Below are 17,946 nucleotides of genomic sequence, written 5' to 3' on the forward strand. Positions count from 1 at the left end.
AGAGATTGAAAAGTTGCATCAAGAGAATTGATGCACTCAAGGCAAGGTTCAATGTCCTTAAAGGTTAGCTAACCAAGGTAAGAACACGCGAGAGAATGTCAGGATGCACACCAAGAAATCTTTTCAACAGTAAAGATGGAAGAAATTTCAACAGACTCTCAGACTAGTAGAGTTCCAACAAAGTCAACTCAATCTTGCACAAGAGAGGAGAGAGATGTTATTGATGAAATAAAACACAACGGAGGAAGGTCTTAGCACTACATGTTACTAAGGAACCACCTGAGGGAATTTTCTTTTGTAACACTCTAATTATGGTATCACCCTGCATGGTCCAAGTTTTGTACTAGACACTTCGACGAGAGACATGGTGTTCATCCCATTCTCTGCACTTTGGTGCCCTCATATGGATCTTAATATTCTCATGGCTCTCTCTCTCTCTCTCTCTCTCTCTACAAATTCCCAATGCAGCCCCAATCCATGGTGCAGTGGGAAACAAGGTTACGCTGTAGCCCCATTTTCTGCACTTTGGTGTTATCACAAGACAGTTTTCTGGTCAAAAACATGAAAACATGTGTGTTTACATTAGGGATTACTTATTCCTTCAAAAATAAAGGTATCCAATCCTCAATTCACTTTCATTGATATATTTTCTTGTGAAAGACAAACATAAGTTGCAGTCTTGGACACAATCTATTCTTGACTTCTGTAACACAGCGTAACCATCTTGAACATTCTCAACACACCTGCACACAATATCAATGTTTGTAAAGAATAGTTGCATCAGGTGGTCTCGTTTTAGTAAACATTATATTTTAAGGACCAACAGAGGGTGACCTAGGTTTAAATCCTCATGAAAAGGGGACAGTTTTTGGCAGACTTACATCAAAAACCAAAGCCATTAATGCATTAACTACTTTGACTTATGTTCAAGCCATTATTCCGATGCAGCTAGAAACAGGGCAAGACACAGTCTTACCCTCAGCAAGAATCTTGGCATGGCTATTCACGCCAAAAACCCTTTGAATAGAAGATTGCCTAGTTGATGCACGCGGGGGAAGGCTTAGAAATGTTCCACAGCTACAATTGCATGATGAAGAGGGAAATCGCACAAATACGTCCACCGCTATGCAAACTTCATATGAGACATTTTTCATGAGAGCATTTTCCTACTCCTAGAGTTCACTCTCCAAGGTTTCGCTGCCTTTCTTGCCATTGACAGAAACTAATTCGGTGTCAAAAATGAGGGTTGCACCACCTGCATTCAACCATCACGTGATGCCCATTTCAGAAGTAAGAGATGACAGTGCTAAAAGAAAGAGCATTAAAGAAATAATTTATGTCTGAACACTAAGACACAATTAATCATCTGGACATGCTTTTTCTTTGTATTATTACCAAAAAAAGAGGACAATAACTCTATGGAAAAAAGCATGTAGAAAGCATCATAGAATGAGGTTGTAAGATGAGAAGGTTTCTTGTGCATGATAAACCAAAACGCCACTAGGTCGGCCAATGACGTGATAGTCAAGTGGTAAAGGTGCTTGTCTAGGACCAAGAGGTCCTGGGTTCAAAGCCCCACAAGGTGCTTCGCCATCGGCATAGAATAAAGGCGGCAAATGAAAAAGTGCCTACTGGCGGCCACCTACAAGTGGTAAAAAACGATAACTACGGGGAGGAGGGTCTTGGGCCTAAAGCCAGTTGGGGGAAAAAAAACGCCACTAGGTCCAGTCAAGTCCGTAGAGGGCCCCCTCAGTTATGGCATTACCTACAAGAGGAGCCTTTCTTGGGCAGCTGGACCACAGGATACTTCTTCACACTCCGTTCAAAGCTTATTTCCTGGACAGGCAACAGGCAATGGCTCTCTAAATTACCGAGGAAGGGTACAGGGTAGCATATGTGAAACCGATCCCGTCAAGTGGGAAGACTCCGTTGGACACCCACACGCTTAATAGCACAACTTTAAAACCACAATTTGAAATGGACAACTTAATACAACTTGAAATTGAAATGAAATGAAATGGAAAGAACCAGCACGGGGGCCGGAACGGGCCGACCTCCCCCCTCAATATATGATATATTTATTGGGAGTATTTAACAAATACAATGCTCCATGGGTTCCAAGAACCAGATGATGTCCATGTACATATGAATACAGTACCAAACAAATAGGCTCGAAGTCGAAATTCGATGTAGATGCTCGAAGCAGAACGACCACTAGCGTGCTCCAATCTCTACGGTCCTGTGCTTTCACTGGACTCCGTGGAGAGCGCCTCACTGGTGTTCCGAGACCACGCACAAACAAGCGCTCTCGTACTAACGCCTGGCTCTCTCGATCTCTGCACCTTTGGACCGAGGTTCTCCAATAGAGCTTGGACTACCCGGCACCGAATGGGTGTTGGCCGTATAGGGAGTCGGGAATCCCTTATCAGATTTAACACAAAATACTTTACTTAAATTTGAAATTCACTTACTTGTGGATGGCAGATAGAGGACCAATACCCGTGGTATTTGTGTAGAAGGTGTAGCCACCCAGGAGATATGAAGTCCTTTTGTAGTCGTCAGTGGAGAAGACGTGCAACCTTGTTGAGATGGCACAACCGCCTCGCAGAGAACTTAGCGCAGCCACCAAGACAAGTACCACCGCAAAGGGCACAGCCGCCTGATGTGAGAGAAGGAGCACCCACTTGCAAGGGAGGAGTTGCCTGGCTGCAGCATGGAGAGAATGAGCAGCTCGCTGGAGTTAGAGCGCACAGCCACCTGCCTTACTGGAGATGGAGTGCACAACCGCCTGCAGGTGGTGATGCTGTGAACAGTCGCCTACAGGTGGTGATGCGCAGCCTGCATAGATAGGAGACGTCTGGCTATAGAAGTGCACACAGCCGCCTGTATGAAGAGGCAGCGCAGCAGTTCTTGAAGTGGAGGAGGAGGCGCACCCAAAGTGTCTACTGTAGACAGGCGCAGCCTGATGTGCAGCCGCCTGAGAGCATTAGCGCAGTCGGTAGAGCAGCCAGCCGCCTGGGAAAACAAGCGCAGAAGGTGGTCGCCGAGTTGTTTTTCTTTTTCGAAAGATGATGGAAGCCAATCGCCCTGGTGGTACTACGATGGAGGTGAAGGCTTTTTAATAAGAAAATAAAGTGGAGTTAAACCATTAGATTTGGGCTGGCTCCCCCCACGTTTGCATGTGGGTGGCCAGTTCCAAAGGGATGTGGTAGGTGACCATGCCTACTTCCACACACACTTAAGTGGGGCTCCCCACCTTGGCCCCTAAGTGGGTGCCCAAAGGGGGTGCCCACTTTTAAGTGAATGTGAACATTCAACCTTATAAAACAAAGGGTTAGAATATAAAATATTAAAACAACATGTGCAATATACTTACCACCTGTTCACATGCACCAAAACTCGTCAGAAGACAGGGCAGACTTCACGACTCACTAGCAGGCGTCCCCGCTCAGTAAGTAACACGTCAAGCAGGCAAACACAAAAATACATGTCATACGAAAACAGTTTCAAACATGCAAATCATGAGTGCATGTGCAAATAGTATCATGGACATATCTCCCGTTCATGGAACAAGTACAAAATATCTGTCGGCACAAAATGGCACGACGTAAAACATAAAAACCTGGTCTTCCTATGGAGTGACAGTCCCATAGGTAAGACATAGTTCCAGGCACGAGTCTCCCTATGGAGTGACAGTCCCATATGTAAGACACGGCACGAATACTGGCTCTTCCATGGCGTGACAATCCCATGGGTCGAACACAGTCCAGGTCATACACGGGTGGCACCAGTCTGGCATCCCGTCCATACGACACCATCCTGCTAACACACGGGTGGCACCAGTCTGGCTCCCGTCCATGTCAGGCTTCAGCAAAATACTAGCCTCTTCACATGAGACACTGGCCTGGCCTCAAGTGAACGAGACACAAAAACTGGAGATGGACCAAATGGTCGGCCAATTGGTGACAACGTGCGTCTTATTTGTGAGGCCATATGGCTCAAGAGACTACTTGAAGATGTTGGATGTGATCAAGAAGAGTCCATTACCATACAGTGATAACCAAAGCAGCATAGCAATGGCCAAGAATCCTACATTCCATGCCCGGACAAAACACATAGAAGTTTGTTGCAGAGACGATCCTTACAGATGGAGTCTTCCTAGAGTATTGTCCTACTTCTGACAATGTAGCTGATCTTTTCACAAAGGCATTGCCTTGAGAGCAGCTGAAGCACCTCTTCAGGCGAGTTGGTGTCAGCCCACAACCAGCAGGGTATGTGAGTCTGCAACAATTTAGCATGATGAAGGATTGGCTGCTCATGTGAAATAAAGCAAAGAGTCTATGCCTTTATATAGACTCTTCAGCCGGTCCCTTGTTTTATGTCCCTAAAAAGTGCCTAGCGCTGTGGTCTGATTGGTCTCTCTTTTAGTGTGCCCAATTAATTGCCCCTTTTTAGCCCTTGTTCCCATTGGCACATTTAAAAGGGGCTGCCCAATTCACTTAAAAGCCTTGCCCATCACTCGGCACTTGTCCTAATAGGTCGCCTAGGACATTGTACACATTTCAATCCCAACTGGATTACGAACTGTGCAGGAGTATGCACAGGTGCCTTGTGCAGGACTTTGAACAGGCAGCTGAGGCAACTGGCTAGCCTACCCTATAGCCTGCTGTAATGATGACAGGTGACTTGTCCCTGGACTAGGGCACATAAAATGCAAACTGTGTACATCTTCTAGCCCAAAGGATTAACCCAAAACTTCACGTGGTACAGTTATGTTCATGTGCCACCCAGGTGGAGTGGGTGCACTTGACACCAATGCCGAGGTGCACTAACCAGAAGCATGGAGCTTTAAACTTCTTTAAAGCACAAAAAACACAGTAGTCAGAGATAAGAGAGCACGAGCAATGACAACGAAGGATCTCTCAACTAATATAGTGTACACTCCTGAAACTTGCAAATAAATCTTCTAGATTTGTTTTAAAGCAAACTATTTGCTAAACTCTTATGCTCTCAAAATCAAGGCTGCAAACAGAGCAAGAAAACCTTCTATAGTATCTCCAAGCTGTTCAAATCTGCTGCAGACAGAAGCTCTGGACTAATCTGTACTAGTTCCTACTGCTAAAGTGATTCCAAGGGCTGTATCTGATGCTCCTTAGGTTGGTTGCTCCGAACAACTTGTAAGAGCTGTTGAATAAAAAAGGATGGATTCTATTTCTAGCCCTTGTAAAAAAAGCATGCTAATGCTAGTTTGTGTATGTTTGTGTTAATTTGCATTATTTGCATTGATTGTGTTCACAGTTCCATACATAGTCACATGAAAACGCATTTCGTCCCTTTGAAACAAGATTTGAAATGGGACGAAACATTTCGAAATAGCACGAAACCCCCTAGCTGAAACAGTGTTTCGCCCAAAAGTCGTTTTTTAGGTTTTTCTTTTTGAAGTTTTTTTAATCCCCAAGCCTTAGGTTTGAAGCTTGCATAGATATACATATATATGTTTGAAAATCAAAGACAAATGATGACCAATTTCACTTGATATTATCTCGAATTTCTCATTTGGCTTTTCAATTTCAAGTAACTGCACACCCAATTGCTGAAATTCTTCACTAGGAGCCCAATTTCTTACTTTTTCTAAATTTTTCACCTGCATTGCAAATCCCAAACCCTCTTCCATCATGCTTCCTTGCAAATCCCCTAATCAATATGACATTTGGGAGGATTAGCAAGTATGGACTTCCGGCATAAAATGTATCGTTTGCAAATTTTCTGGAGAATGTATCTTGAATGTTTCTCTTTCTATGTTACAGACTTAAATGTGACTTTGTATCAGTTACCAGCATGCTTATATAACAAGTGTCTAGCATCCTCCACCCATCATGAGCACCCTTCCTATATTATGACTGTTTTTGTCCCCTTAAAGTTTGGGCTCAAGCATGGGTAATACTAATTAGTACGCCCAACATGACAGAGTACGAAACTAATGCAAATCACATTCACGTACCCAAGAAAAAAGTGGCCTTGTTTGTTTTCTAACCAGGTGTGAAGTCCTTCCCAAAATCTACCCTGAACACAACTGAAATCATAGTCAGTACAAAGCCAAATCATGAGTAGCTCACCTCCCAACCATGACCACCATCCACCACTGATCTCCCCCAAGCCAAATCTAGGGCTCCTACACAATTCCATAGGCCAATGTCCAACTCCAACGTTCATACCACCGAAGCTTGCCTAAAGTCCTTCGACACGCCAACCTACATACTTGCCATGTGCATGGTCATAATAACCCAAGCTCTCACTTGATACCTACACCATCAAGAGCTAACCTGCTACTGTAAACAACCATTAAGCTTGTTTTATCAATCCAAGAACCCTAGCCAAGTATCTCCCTGTTAATCCCTAATCTCAGGACCCCCTAACTCCACTACATTAGATCCCTAATCGATAGATTAGTGTCCAAGTCCACCTCTTCAAGAATTTACTCTTAAATGGAATGAAAACTAGCTACTAACTCGCAAGTTGAGTCATCCTCCGTCTTATCTTTCCACTTAATCTTATATTTAGGGATGAACTTGTTCCTAAGTTCTCTTTCCACTTAATCTTATATTCAAGGTTCATATGGAACAGGATAGTCCTCAACCTCGACAAGTTCTTGAGGAGTTACAAGGTTATCCTCAACTCCCAGCATCTCTTTTAATCGACCAACATGAAAGACTGGATTTAACTTTCACATTCGGGGGCAACTCTAGTCTATAAACAACCTCACTGATCTTTTTCAAGATCCTGTAAGGTCCACAGTACCTAGGGGGTAACTTCCCAACCTTACCCGTACCTAACGTCTCAAGTCAGCCCTAATCTCGATGAAGCTCAAAGAGTTCACCTCCCCAATTCTACTCAAGGCATCCGCCACTCGGTTCAGCCTACACTTCCAATACTTTATTTCCATATCAAAATCTTGCATCAACTCAACCCATCGTACGGTGACGTACCTTCCTCCCCCTCAACTCACGTCTATCATAAATGTTCTTGATCAACTCGTGGTCGGTCAGCACAGCAAACTTGGTTCCATAAAGATAATGTGGCCAAGTTATCAGAGCATGCATATCCTGATCTAGCTCTTTCTCCTAAGCGTGTCATTTGACATGTGTATCGTCAAGCTTCTTACTTTCAAATGCCACAAGTCAGCCATCCTAGAACAATGATGTGCCTATCGAGAAATCACTAGCACATGTCTTGATCACAAATGGTCTGCCAAGATCCGGCACGACCGATACAAATGCTTCCTTCACCTTAAGCTTGAGAGCTCGAAAAGCCTCATCAAGCTTCTCATTCCAAGAAATCTAGCTATTGGACTTACGTTCTCTTTCCCAAAGAAGGTACCTGAAAGGTAAGATTAACTATGAGTAAATCCTTGCCGACTTCTTGAGAAAGATGGTGAATCCCAAAAACGCCCGAAGTTGCCTTGCAGTCTAAGGAACAAGCCAATCTAAAACCTTCTGTATGTGCTCAAGATCTATGCTCATCCCATCTAGAGAAATCCGATGTCCTAGATATATGAGTTCTCGTTTGAAGAACTCACCTTTCATATACTTGGCATACAGCTTCTACCATCTTAAAATCCTCAAGACAATCTGGAGATGTTCAATGTGCTCCTCCACAATACGACTGTATATCAAGATATCACCTAGAAACATTACCACAAATTTTCCTAAATAATCTATAAAGAGATCATTCATCATATGTTGAAAAGTAGCAAGTGCATTATCCGTGAGTCCAAATCCATATCTGGTGATAACCAGTACAAAGGTCGATATTTGTAAAATAGGCATCTCCTTGCAACCTATCAATCAAATCATCTGCACTAGGAAAGGGATATCTATTTTTGATCATAACCTTTTTCGACTTTTTATAGTTGACACACATTCTCCAACTTATGTCCTTGTGCTTTAGAAGTACTAGTGTACCCCCAAGGAGATTTATGAATTTGTCCCATCCTAAGATATTCTGACAACAATCAAGTAAGTCTTCCTCTTCCAATTGGCTCATCCTGTAAGATGCAACGTGCTCAAGCTAAGACCTTGGAACTAGATCAATCTTATGGTCAACAGACCAACTAGAAGAAAGACCATGAGGTAACTCAACTCGCAAAGCATCTGCAAACTCTGATTTTCTCTAAAGCTTGTGTCTCCCAAATAAGACCAAACTCACAATTAGCATCTAATGCCATGGTATCTCATTGAAAATTTAATATATTATGAAGTTCAACTCAATTTACAAGAGTAGTGGATGGGACATCAAAATCCACCTAAAGACAAATGTTGCATAATAACTATCGTGTTGTTAAGGTTCAAAATCTCCTCCTCAAGCAAGGTCTTATATATCCTGCTCAAGCAAGGTCATCCTTGCGTCAAAGTCTACTTTAGTGACCAAGTCATCGACCGTCACATCATCATCCTGCTAGTCATCGTCAAGATGAACATTTTCGCCCATCGCAAGATCAATATGTGCTTCATCACCCATGATAAACCCAAGCTAATCTGCTGCTACTCAAAGAAAATATTACATTCCAAGGTATAGAGATGAAGTGCTGCTGAATCCCCCTCTCCCACAATCACAAGTACAAATCTTGCTCTTGGAAGCTGGCCAAGTTCTTTCAACCCTCTTGACAAAGGAGACATGCACTTCGTATGTGGAGAACCCATAAGTAAGGCTCTCCTTTTATACTCAAAAATTAGACACTCCCATGCTTCTTCTTCTTTTTTTTACCTAAGAAAACTATAGTTTTTTTTCCCTAATGTGCATTTACTTGGCTTGGAGTTTCTCCCACTTTGAGCTTTTTCTTTTTTAAAAACATTGATTATAATTAGCCAAAAAATGTCTACTTTTTAATGATGCTAAAAATACATGAGCTATTTCTAGAAAAAAAACGGCCTGCCTGTTGCGCATGTTTATTGGTGCAAGTAGCTGTTTGTGATGCAGCACATGCTTAGTTCCATAATAGGGGATGTGTCAGGATCTCAAGATATATGGTATGTGGATTCTGGCGCCTCTAACCACATGACCAGTCATGCCGAGAGGTTTAGAGATATGCAGAAAATGGAAAAACCAAGTTACGTAGAAACAGGTGATGATACTCCGCATCCCATTGCGCATGTTGGTAAAGTGCCATTGTCTATGCAAGATAGCAAAATGAAGTACTTGGCTGATGTACTTCATGTTCCGAATATTACAAAGAATCTTGTTTCTGTTGGACAGATGGTTGAGCGAGGTCTGCAAGTGAGGTTTAATCCTCAAGGATGTTTTGTGGAAGACTTCAAAAATAAGTGTTACTTGGTTGCAAAGGGTAACAGAAATGGCAGGATGTTTACTTTGGATGTGAACATGCCTGAGATAAAGGCAGCCATGTTTGCGCATGGAACAGGTGTCATTGCAAATATTGACATATAGCACAAGCGCATTGGTCATGTGAATGTACAACGACTGAAGTCTATACAGGCCCAAAATATTATTACAGGTTTGCCAAAGTTTAAGGTTGACGGTATGCATAAGGTATGTGAAGCTTGCCAACTTGGTATGCAGGCCAAACATGCTTTCTCACATGAAAAGCATGTCAGTGCAAGACCATTGGATGTAATACATTCAGATGTATGGGGACCGACCAAGACTGCAACAATTGCAGGTTCCAAGTACTATGTTACATATATACCTAGATGAATCCAGGAACATGTCCGAATTCACCTTTTAGGAACGTGCATGTACTATGTTACATTCATTGATGACCACACTAGGAAAGTGTGGGTTTATTTCATGAAAGAGAAAAGTGAGGTGTTTGCTCACTTTCATAGATTTAAAGCCTTGGTCAAGAAAGAAAAAGGCATGCAAATAAAATGCCTAAGATCATATGATAGGGGAGAATATTTCTCCAATGAGTTCAACGATTTCCTAAGAAAGCAGGGAATCAAGAGACAGTTTACGTACAGGTGCACTCTGCAACAGAATGGTGTTGCAGAAAGGAAAAACATGCACATTGCAGAAGTGGCATGTGCCTTGATGACTGAAAAGAATATGCCACATTACTTTTGGGTATTAACAGCAACAACTGCTGTGTACATTATGAACTGGACACTCACTACAGCTGTTCATGGTATGACTCCTGAACAGAAGTTTACAAGCATAAACCAGATGTGTCTCACTTGAAAGTGTTTGGGTGTATTGCATATGTACATGTTCCTGATAAATTGAGAACAAAGTTAGATCCAAAGGCAGAGAAATGCATCTTCATTGGTTATACTATGGAGCAAAAAGGTTATAGATGCTATTACCCTACCACTCGTGAGATGCGAGTAAGCAAAGATGTTGTCTTCGATGAGATGAGTAGCTGGTATGCACCAGTAGTGAAGGCAACAGAAGATGCAGATGTAAGAAGTGCTGATGTTGCACCACATGTAGAGCAGCAATCACAAGTGTTGAGTGGACCTGGGGAGGGAGTCCTCGAGCAGTGGATCCAATGTTAGCCCATGGTCAGGCAGGTTGAGGAATGATGCAGGTACACATGTATCACGAAAAGGGAAGGAAAAGGTGAATCAACCTTTTGTGCCTGATCTGTCAGCAGGTCACTCATATGTGGATGGTTAGTGGCTTTGAGCAGAGCCTTGATGAGGAGTTTGGCATTCCGTCTGTGATTACTCCTGGTGTAAGGAGGACCAGGATTGTTTTGAGGATACCTGGCAATGATCCAAGTGTACCCACGTCTACGAGAGTTATATACCCTATTGACCAGTTCAGATATGATGGATATATAGCCCATCATTATGCTTACATGGTAAAAGCAATACAGGAGGTTGAGCCCACTTGCTTTGTGCAAGCAATTGGAAATAAGAAATGGGAAGATGCCATGGATGAGGAGATGGCAGCATTGGATGCAAATGTAACATGGGAGTTAGTGCCTTTGTCTAAGAAAAAGAAGGCAATTGGATGTAAGTGGGTGTATAAAGTCAAGCATAATGCTAATAGTTCAGTGAGCAGGTACAAGGCAAGATTGGTTGCCAAGGGCTATGCCCAGACTCATGCAATAGACTATGAGGAGACATTCAGCCCGGTTACAAGAATGGCAACTGTGAGAGCTGTCATTGCTATGGCTGCAGAGCGAAGGGTTGGTCTTTACATCAAATGGATGTAAAGAATGCTTTCTTGCATGGTGATTTGCAAGAAGAAGTGTACATGATGCAGCCACCAGGTTATGAGAGTGATGCACATCCAAATTTTGTGTGCAGGTTACGCAAAGCCTTGTATGGCTTGAAGCAGGCACCCAGAGCATGGTCAAACAAGATCGAGGAGTATCTTGTTACCATTGGATTTCAGATATCCAATGCAGATTTTTCACTATATGTAAAAAAGACAGATAGAGAGATCATGTTATTAGTCATCAATGTGGATGACTTGATTATCACTGGTGATAGTGATGCAAACATACATGATGTCAGGATGCTCTTGAAGCAGAAGTTTGAGATGAAGGATTTGGGTGAGCTGCGGTATTTCTTGGACATAGAGGTAGTGAGATCACCTCATGGCATTTTGCTATTGCAGAGGCACTATGGCTTGGACATGTTGTGCAAGTATGGTATGACAGGCTGTAAGCCTATTTCAGTGCCATTGAAGCATAACACAAAGCTTTCCGCAGATACAGGTGAGCTTTTGGAGAACCCGACTACATATAGGCCCTACATGACCATTACAAGGCCAGACTTGAGCTATGCTGTTGGACTTGTGAGGCAATTTATGCAGGCCCCTAGGAAGCCAAACTTGGATGCGGCTAGACGGATCCTCAGGTACATAAAGTCCACACTTGATTATGGACTTTTCTATGAGACTGGTACAAAGATACAATTGCATGGATACACAGATGCTGATTAGACTGGTAGTATTGCAGACAGGAGATCTACCAGTGGTTTTATGTTCTCATTTGGCAGTGCTGCTATGAGTTGGAGCAGTAAGAAGCAACCAACAGTTGCCTTGTCGAGTACAGAGGCAGAGTACAGGAGTGTTGCTATGGCAGCTTGTGAGATAGCTTGGTTTCAGAAGCTACTTGGTGACATGGGAGAGCCCGTGGATAGGGCAGTTGTCGTATATTGTGACAACATTGAGCAACGTACAGTTGGCCAGTAACCTAGTATATTATGCTAGAACGAAGCACATTGAGGTGCATTATCACTTTGTGAGGGAGAAGATACTAGCAAGAGATGTAGATCTGGTATATGTCAGCACAAAGGATCAGGTGGCTGACATCTTCACGAAGGCATTGGGCACAGAGAAGCTCCACACGTTTAGGAGCTTACTTGGAGTGGAGTATGTGGAGTTGAGCTCGAGAAGGAGTGTTGAGATATCGAGCTCAACTAGTGCTATGGCGGACATTGATGACCCGCCTGGGTGATAGCTTCCGCATCTACACCACTGGCATGGTTGGTAAGATTATGGGTGATATGCGGCCAATGGGATGACAGGCTGTGTGACAGCCATTTTGGATTACTAGAGACTGGCACAGTTATAGCGCCAGCTCATTTAGTCGGGTTACCATAGTCACAGGGGACAGAGGGGACGGAGGCTTGGAACGCCGGGACGGCGAAACGGGACGGCGCAGGGACGGGGACGGCAGGGGACGGACGGACGTCCCCCTGGAGGCGTCCCTCACAAGGGACGGTGAAGGGGACGGCAGTAGAAACAGGGACGGTTGTGGGGGACGGCCCTATGGGGGGACGGCAGGGAGCCATCTGTGGTTTTATTTGTCCGTTTCTAGCCGTTGGTGGGGCCGTTTCTAGCCGTTTGGGGTGGCCTTGAGCCTTTGAGGCTTGGGCCTTGAGGCTTGGGCCTTGGGCCTTGCCTCTCTCTTGCCTTGAGGTTTGGCCTTTAGGCTTGAGCCTTGGGGCCTTGGGCCTTGGCCCTTGAGGCTTGGCCCTTGCCTCTCTCTCTCTCACTTGCCCTTGCCTCTCTCTTGCCTATCTAATATCTATATAAGAACAAGGCTACAAGGCTACAAGCATGGAGTTTAGGCTTTAGCGTAAACGGCCCTTCGGGCCGGGGGGGAGTCATTCCCCCCCGGACCCCCTGCAAAGAGGGGCTCACGCCCCCCTCCGCACCTTCCCCCAAGTAGGCTGGTGTGAAACTGCGCGCCGCAACGGACCCAAAATTTACAGCCCATATGCAGTAGGTGTATAATAACTCACCACATATGCATGTAGCCTGGTTGGCAGTGTGCCAACCTTCTCCAAAATCGTCTCATGCTATCTGGCCACAATCGGCCACCATCCGGTGTTAATATGACTCAAAAGCTTACCATTTTATGTAAATTTGTGCTCATTTTGATGTACTTCCAAAGTAGAATAAGGGAAGAGTAGAAAAACTTAAAAAAAAAGTTTTTTTGAGTGCCGTTCCCTCCCCCGTCCCCATTCCCTACTTATGGCCGTCCCTCGTCCCGTCCCCGTCCCCGTCCCCCGTTCCTTGTGACTATGCGGGTTACACATTATGGACCGACCCTTGTATGTTGTAGTAGTTGAGTACTAACCCATATAGTGTGTACTCTTATCTTTATGTTATGTTGGTTGAGTAGAGAAGAAGAAAATAGAAGAAAATTCAACTATCCATCTCTCTCGTGTCTAGCTCTCTCTTGTGTGTGTGTGTGTGTGCTTGCTAGGGTTTGAAGCTCTCCCTCTCCCCCACATCTCTTTACGGACGGCAGCCCTCTCTACTCCTCACCACTACTTAGGTATTGCAGCACCCTCATCACCAAAGCCTGCACAACTCGGGACGGCAACCCTCTCTGCAAGTACCATAGCACCCGTGTCACCAGAGCCTGCACCACTTCACCCTCCGCTACCCACTACATCTACCACCTCGGAGTGCCTTCACCTCACTTCATCACGAGCCTTCGTCACCCATCGTGTTTCAGCTCCAACCTCGTCTTTGCTTCTACACTGGTCTACTACTCAGAGTCACCTCACATAAGAGGGCCTCTTGTACATGATTTATCATACATACACTCATTCACCCATTTCATGCTGTGTTGATTTGCTTTAATCTCTTGTACATCTGGTCCTTTCGTCCTTTTGCCCTCACAATACATACCACTACATCCCAGAGGCTTGTGCTTGCATGTGTATTACATACATGCATAAGTACATCTGTACATATGTATGCAATATAAAACCACATCTCTCTCTCTCTCTCTCTCTCTCTCTCTCTCTCTCTCTCTCTCTCTCTCTCTCTCTCTCATGGAGTCAGATGTGCTATTGACCAAATCCGCACGTCTTCACATCAGCTGAGGATACAGACCAGTCAATATGAAGCTGTCTCCCTTGCCCCCCCCTGAGGATCGGATTTGCTAGCTCTGTTAGCTCGAGCCAGAGACTGAGGAGCACTACATATGTCGGTGCCCAATGTACTACGAGATCCAAGGGCGCTTTCATTGCCTCTTCCGAGATGGATTTGGGCCATTGTCCGGAGTGATGGACTACTCAGACTAGCATTGCCTTGGGCTTTTTCTCCTCGGGCTACGCAACATTGAGACCACATCCTACGCTCCAGACAAGGGGGACGTGTCCGAGAGACAGGCCAACGCATCCTTACCGACTTCTTCAGAGTAGGAGCAACCCCGTGCACCATTGACCATGAGTCGACTGGCCCACACAGCCACCTCGTGGAGTCACCCTGGACAGAGCTAGAGAGCTATGTAGAGCACGGCATCCACGACCCGCTGGACCGTGGCCCCAACCGAGACATTATTAGAGGATACAGGTAATTTTGACACTATGTCGTGCGGCACGACCTCGACGCTTTAGCTTGTCTTTGCTGGATCGACCTATGTGAGACATTATGGGATGAGTCTATCTCAGCCGTTTCCCATAGCCTACCATTTTTCCAGTTCCACGCTTTTATCAAATATGCCTTTTTCTGGCAATTGTATCGGACCACTAGTTCTTCTTTGGCCACATGTTATAGCTAGTTGTTTTTCTATTTATGCTTTTCATTTTCTACTCGGGACATGTAGTTTCCTTGAGTTTGGGATGTATTGGTACTTTTGTCCCATAGGCCACTTTGGCCTCTTGTAGATGTTAATATATCTTTCTTTCACTCTCTCTCTCTCTCTCTCTCTCTCTCTCTCTCTCTCTCTCTTACACACACAAACACACATAGATAAGATGCATCTTTTGACATCATGGCAAAGCCAATGGACTACATGTGCACTTTGAAGTTTGAACCAGGATTTCTCATGCATTCCCAAGTTGGACAAGGAGGTTGTAATCTTATGAAAGCTTCCAAGTAACAACTTCATCAGCATGTAAAATAGATGCTATGACATCCCTCTCACATCATGAGCAAGGTTGTCTATAACTTTCAAGACTTATATACAATACATTTCAAACAAGCTTTGAAAGTTTCAATCGTCAAGGGGGAGATTTTGTACACCTCTATATGTGAAATTTTTTTCCAAGTGCCAAGGGGTAAGGGTAAACAACTATAGGTGGGAGGAGGTCTCTAACAAGCTTTGTTGACATCTAAGAAACAAAACCTCAAACGGGTGGGAGTGTAGAAACATCAAACCAAGAAAGCGTTCCATAAGTGGAGAGAGTTCTTAAATATTCATACAGTATGAAAGCAAGTCTTGAAACAATTCTAAGACTGAGTAGGTGGAGATTCAAGATATGTTTTACAATAGCATTCACAACTTCATATATACATATGAATCCAAAAGACTTGCCTGGAATTTTTGGAGGGGAACCTTGTGCACCATAGCCCAACTTGGAAGGAATCTTCAATTTTCGTTTCTCCCCTACGCACATACCAAGAAGGCCTTGATCCCACCCTGCAAAAAAACACATGGTTACGTACACACATAATGTACCCTGGTAAAAACAAATGTGATTACACTCGTTAGCATGACACCTAAAATATCAAACCTTTTATAACACGACCCGCTCCGAGTTCAAACTCAAAAGGAACGCCCCTACCATAACTTGCATCAAATTCTGTTCCATCTGTGAGAGTTCCCTGCTTCATTATTCCACCATCAGTAAAAGGGCCTCAGCAGCCTCCTCCGTAATCAGCCCATCCAATTGGATTAAGCCAAGATTAGAAGTTAAACAAACTTGGCAGTCTTTATGGTCTTTTACCCCATACAAATCAGCACAATTGTATGTATATGTATATATACATACATGCATGTATGCATCTCTCTCTCTCTCTCTCTCTCTCTCTCTCTCTCTCTCTCTGTGCGCTTTTTGACTTCTTCCTAATCAACCCTAAGATTTTGTCAATAGGTGTTCTTATTAGCTTGTAAATATTGAATGTTGACCAAAGTTAGAAAATATACAGCCTTTGCAGATCTATTAAGTTGCAAATTCGCAAAAAGAGAAGAGTGGATCCACCCGGTAATGCACTTTGATTTTATCGCCCTTGTGAGCTTGTATTTCGCAAGTTTTAGGCTTGAACTGGGAAAAAAAAAAGGGGGGCGGGGGGGGGGGGGGGGGAGGAGGAGGGTGTAGTTAAAAAACTGTTCAGGTAAGTTTGAGAATGCGAATTTTCTATTTTTTGTTAAGCAGGTCACCATTACCTTCACTCCGATCTGAAGCTCTTGGACGTCTTTATCTTTCTTCTTAGCATGAGCTGCAAAAGCAGGTCAGGCTCTCATCTTACTCAAGAAAACAAATCTCTAAAATGGGAGAAATAAAGCATCCGACCTTGTGAAGCAAACGAGCTGAGGAGCAGTAACCCCGCGAGAACAAATGCTAGATACCGATGAGCACCCACCATCGTTCTCTCTCTCTCTCTCTCTCTCTCTCTCTCTCACACACACACACACACACACACGTGATTTATATACACACTTGAATCTCTCTCACACACTCTCGTGATTTATATACACACTTGAATGTGTTTCCACACACAAGTGTGTACACACACATCCCTCTTTGACATGGCAAAACACACCCAAAAAAAAAAACCCCAAAAAAAAAAACCAACTTGCATCTCATAAGAACATCCAGGAAAAAAAACATTTGATCTATACATCCTGCAGACAAGAATATGGGCCCCCATCAAGATTCAAACTTATTGACCTCTAGTAGAGAAGGTGACATACTAACCACTTGGATTTGTTGAAGATTAGGGAAAAAGACAAAAACATCATTTGTGTGAAAGGGTGTTGGACAGCTCCACATAGCCACCACTTTTTCACCTCGGCACGTGGGCCAAGAGAATGAAGAGAGGGCATGAAGAGAGGAGAAAGCAAGAATGTATGTGGATGAAGCCATGTATGTGTGAACCTACCATCTCTCTCATCAATGTAACCAGAAGCCCACCTCAGTGTGTCCATCATAAAGAGGAACCCTATTTGCTAGAATGTGCTATCATGAAAACCCTATTTGTTGAAAACTCTAGGATGAAGGCTAGTGGAAATTGCCTCGTAATGCAAGTCAACCTCCAGGTCACACGTCATGTATAACTTTTGCCTCTTGCTTTGGTGCAAATCCGCCCTCTACCTGGAAGGCCCCTACTTGTAACTCATTTGTAAGTTGCATCCTCATGTGTATCATTCTCCTATTCACAATATCTTGATTGTCACCATGTACTTCATGTTTAACCTATGATATCAATAGCATCAGTTGTAGGAGTTCATGAAACCCTGGTCAAGGAAGAGTAATCATGTCCAAGTGGAAAAATGATATTCTTTCATTAAGTGGAAAAATGACCACAAATTAGAAAATAAATGAACCCAAAGGCTAATAATAATTAACGTCACTCATGCTTTAAAGATCTATCACTACCATCAAATGCATGGAACAAGAATTCAAACCTTCTTGTCGATCCTCTCACCAACCAAATACTCTCGAAGAAATGGATGACTCACTTCTCTTTTACTCAAAGTCAAATATATGACTAAAGCAACATCATGATACC

The 17,946-nt window shown here is 43.7% G+C and overlaps 1 protein-coding gene across 2 annotated transcripts; it reads right to left on the reverse strand.

Annotated features, from left to right (window-relative positions):
• Positions 1–593: 593 nt before the first annotated feature.
• Positions 594–16,886, reverse strand: LOC147628958 (peptidyl-prolyl cis-trans isomerase FKBP15-1-like). 2 transcript variants are annotated; one of them, XM_086812133.1, is made up of 6 exons: positions 16,728–16,885; positions 16,601–16,653; positions 16,416–16,478; positions 15,948–16,038; positions 15,749–15,853; positions 594–1,255 (listed from the first exon to the last, which is right to left on the reverse strand). In XM_086812133.1, the coding sequence occupies exons 1-6, from the start codon at positions 16,798–16,800 to the stop codon at positions 1,173–1,175; spliced, it is 468 nt and encodes a 155-aa protein (XP_086668259.1). In that variant the 5' UTR covers positions 16,801–16,885; the 3' UTR covers positions 594–1,172. The 2 variants fall into 2 exon arrangements, with proteins under 2 accessions (XP_086668259.1, XP_086668260.1); XM_086812134.1 differs by lacking the exon at positions 16,416–16,478 and having other exon boundaries at positions 16,728–16,886.
• Between the last annotated feature and the right edge of the window lie 1,060 nt (positions 16,887–17,946).

Source organism: Cibotium barometz, chromosome 18, assembly GCF_041138505.1.
Source record: "Cibotium barometz isolate CiBa-2024 chromosome 18, ASM4113850v1, whole genome shotgun sequence".
NCBI lineage: Eukaryota > Viridiplantae > Streptophyta > Polypodiopsida > Cyatheales > Cibotiaceae > Cibotium > Cibotium barometz.

Bases quoted from the DNA above. Each gene is read 5' to 3' on its own strand.
- LOC147628958 (XM_086812133.1), bottom strand. From the start codon at position 16,800: ATGGTGGGTGCTCATCGGTATCTAGCATTTGTTCTCGCGGGGTTACTG. The intron at 15,854-15,947 runs GTTTGATATTTT...GTTTTTTTGCAG, and splicing joins AGCGGGTCGTGTTATAAAAG to GGTGGGATCAAGGCCTTCTT. The intron at 1,256-15,748 runs GCAAGTCTTTTG...GGTTGAATGCAG, and splicing joins TTCCCCTCCAAAAATTCCAG to GTGGTGCAACCCTCATTTTT.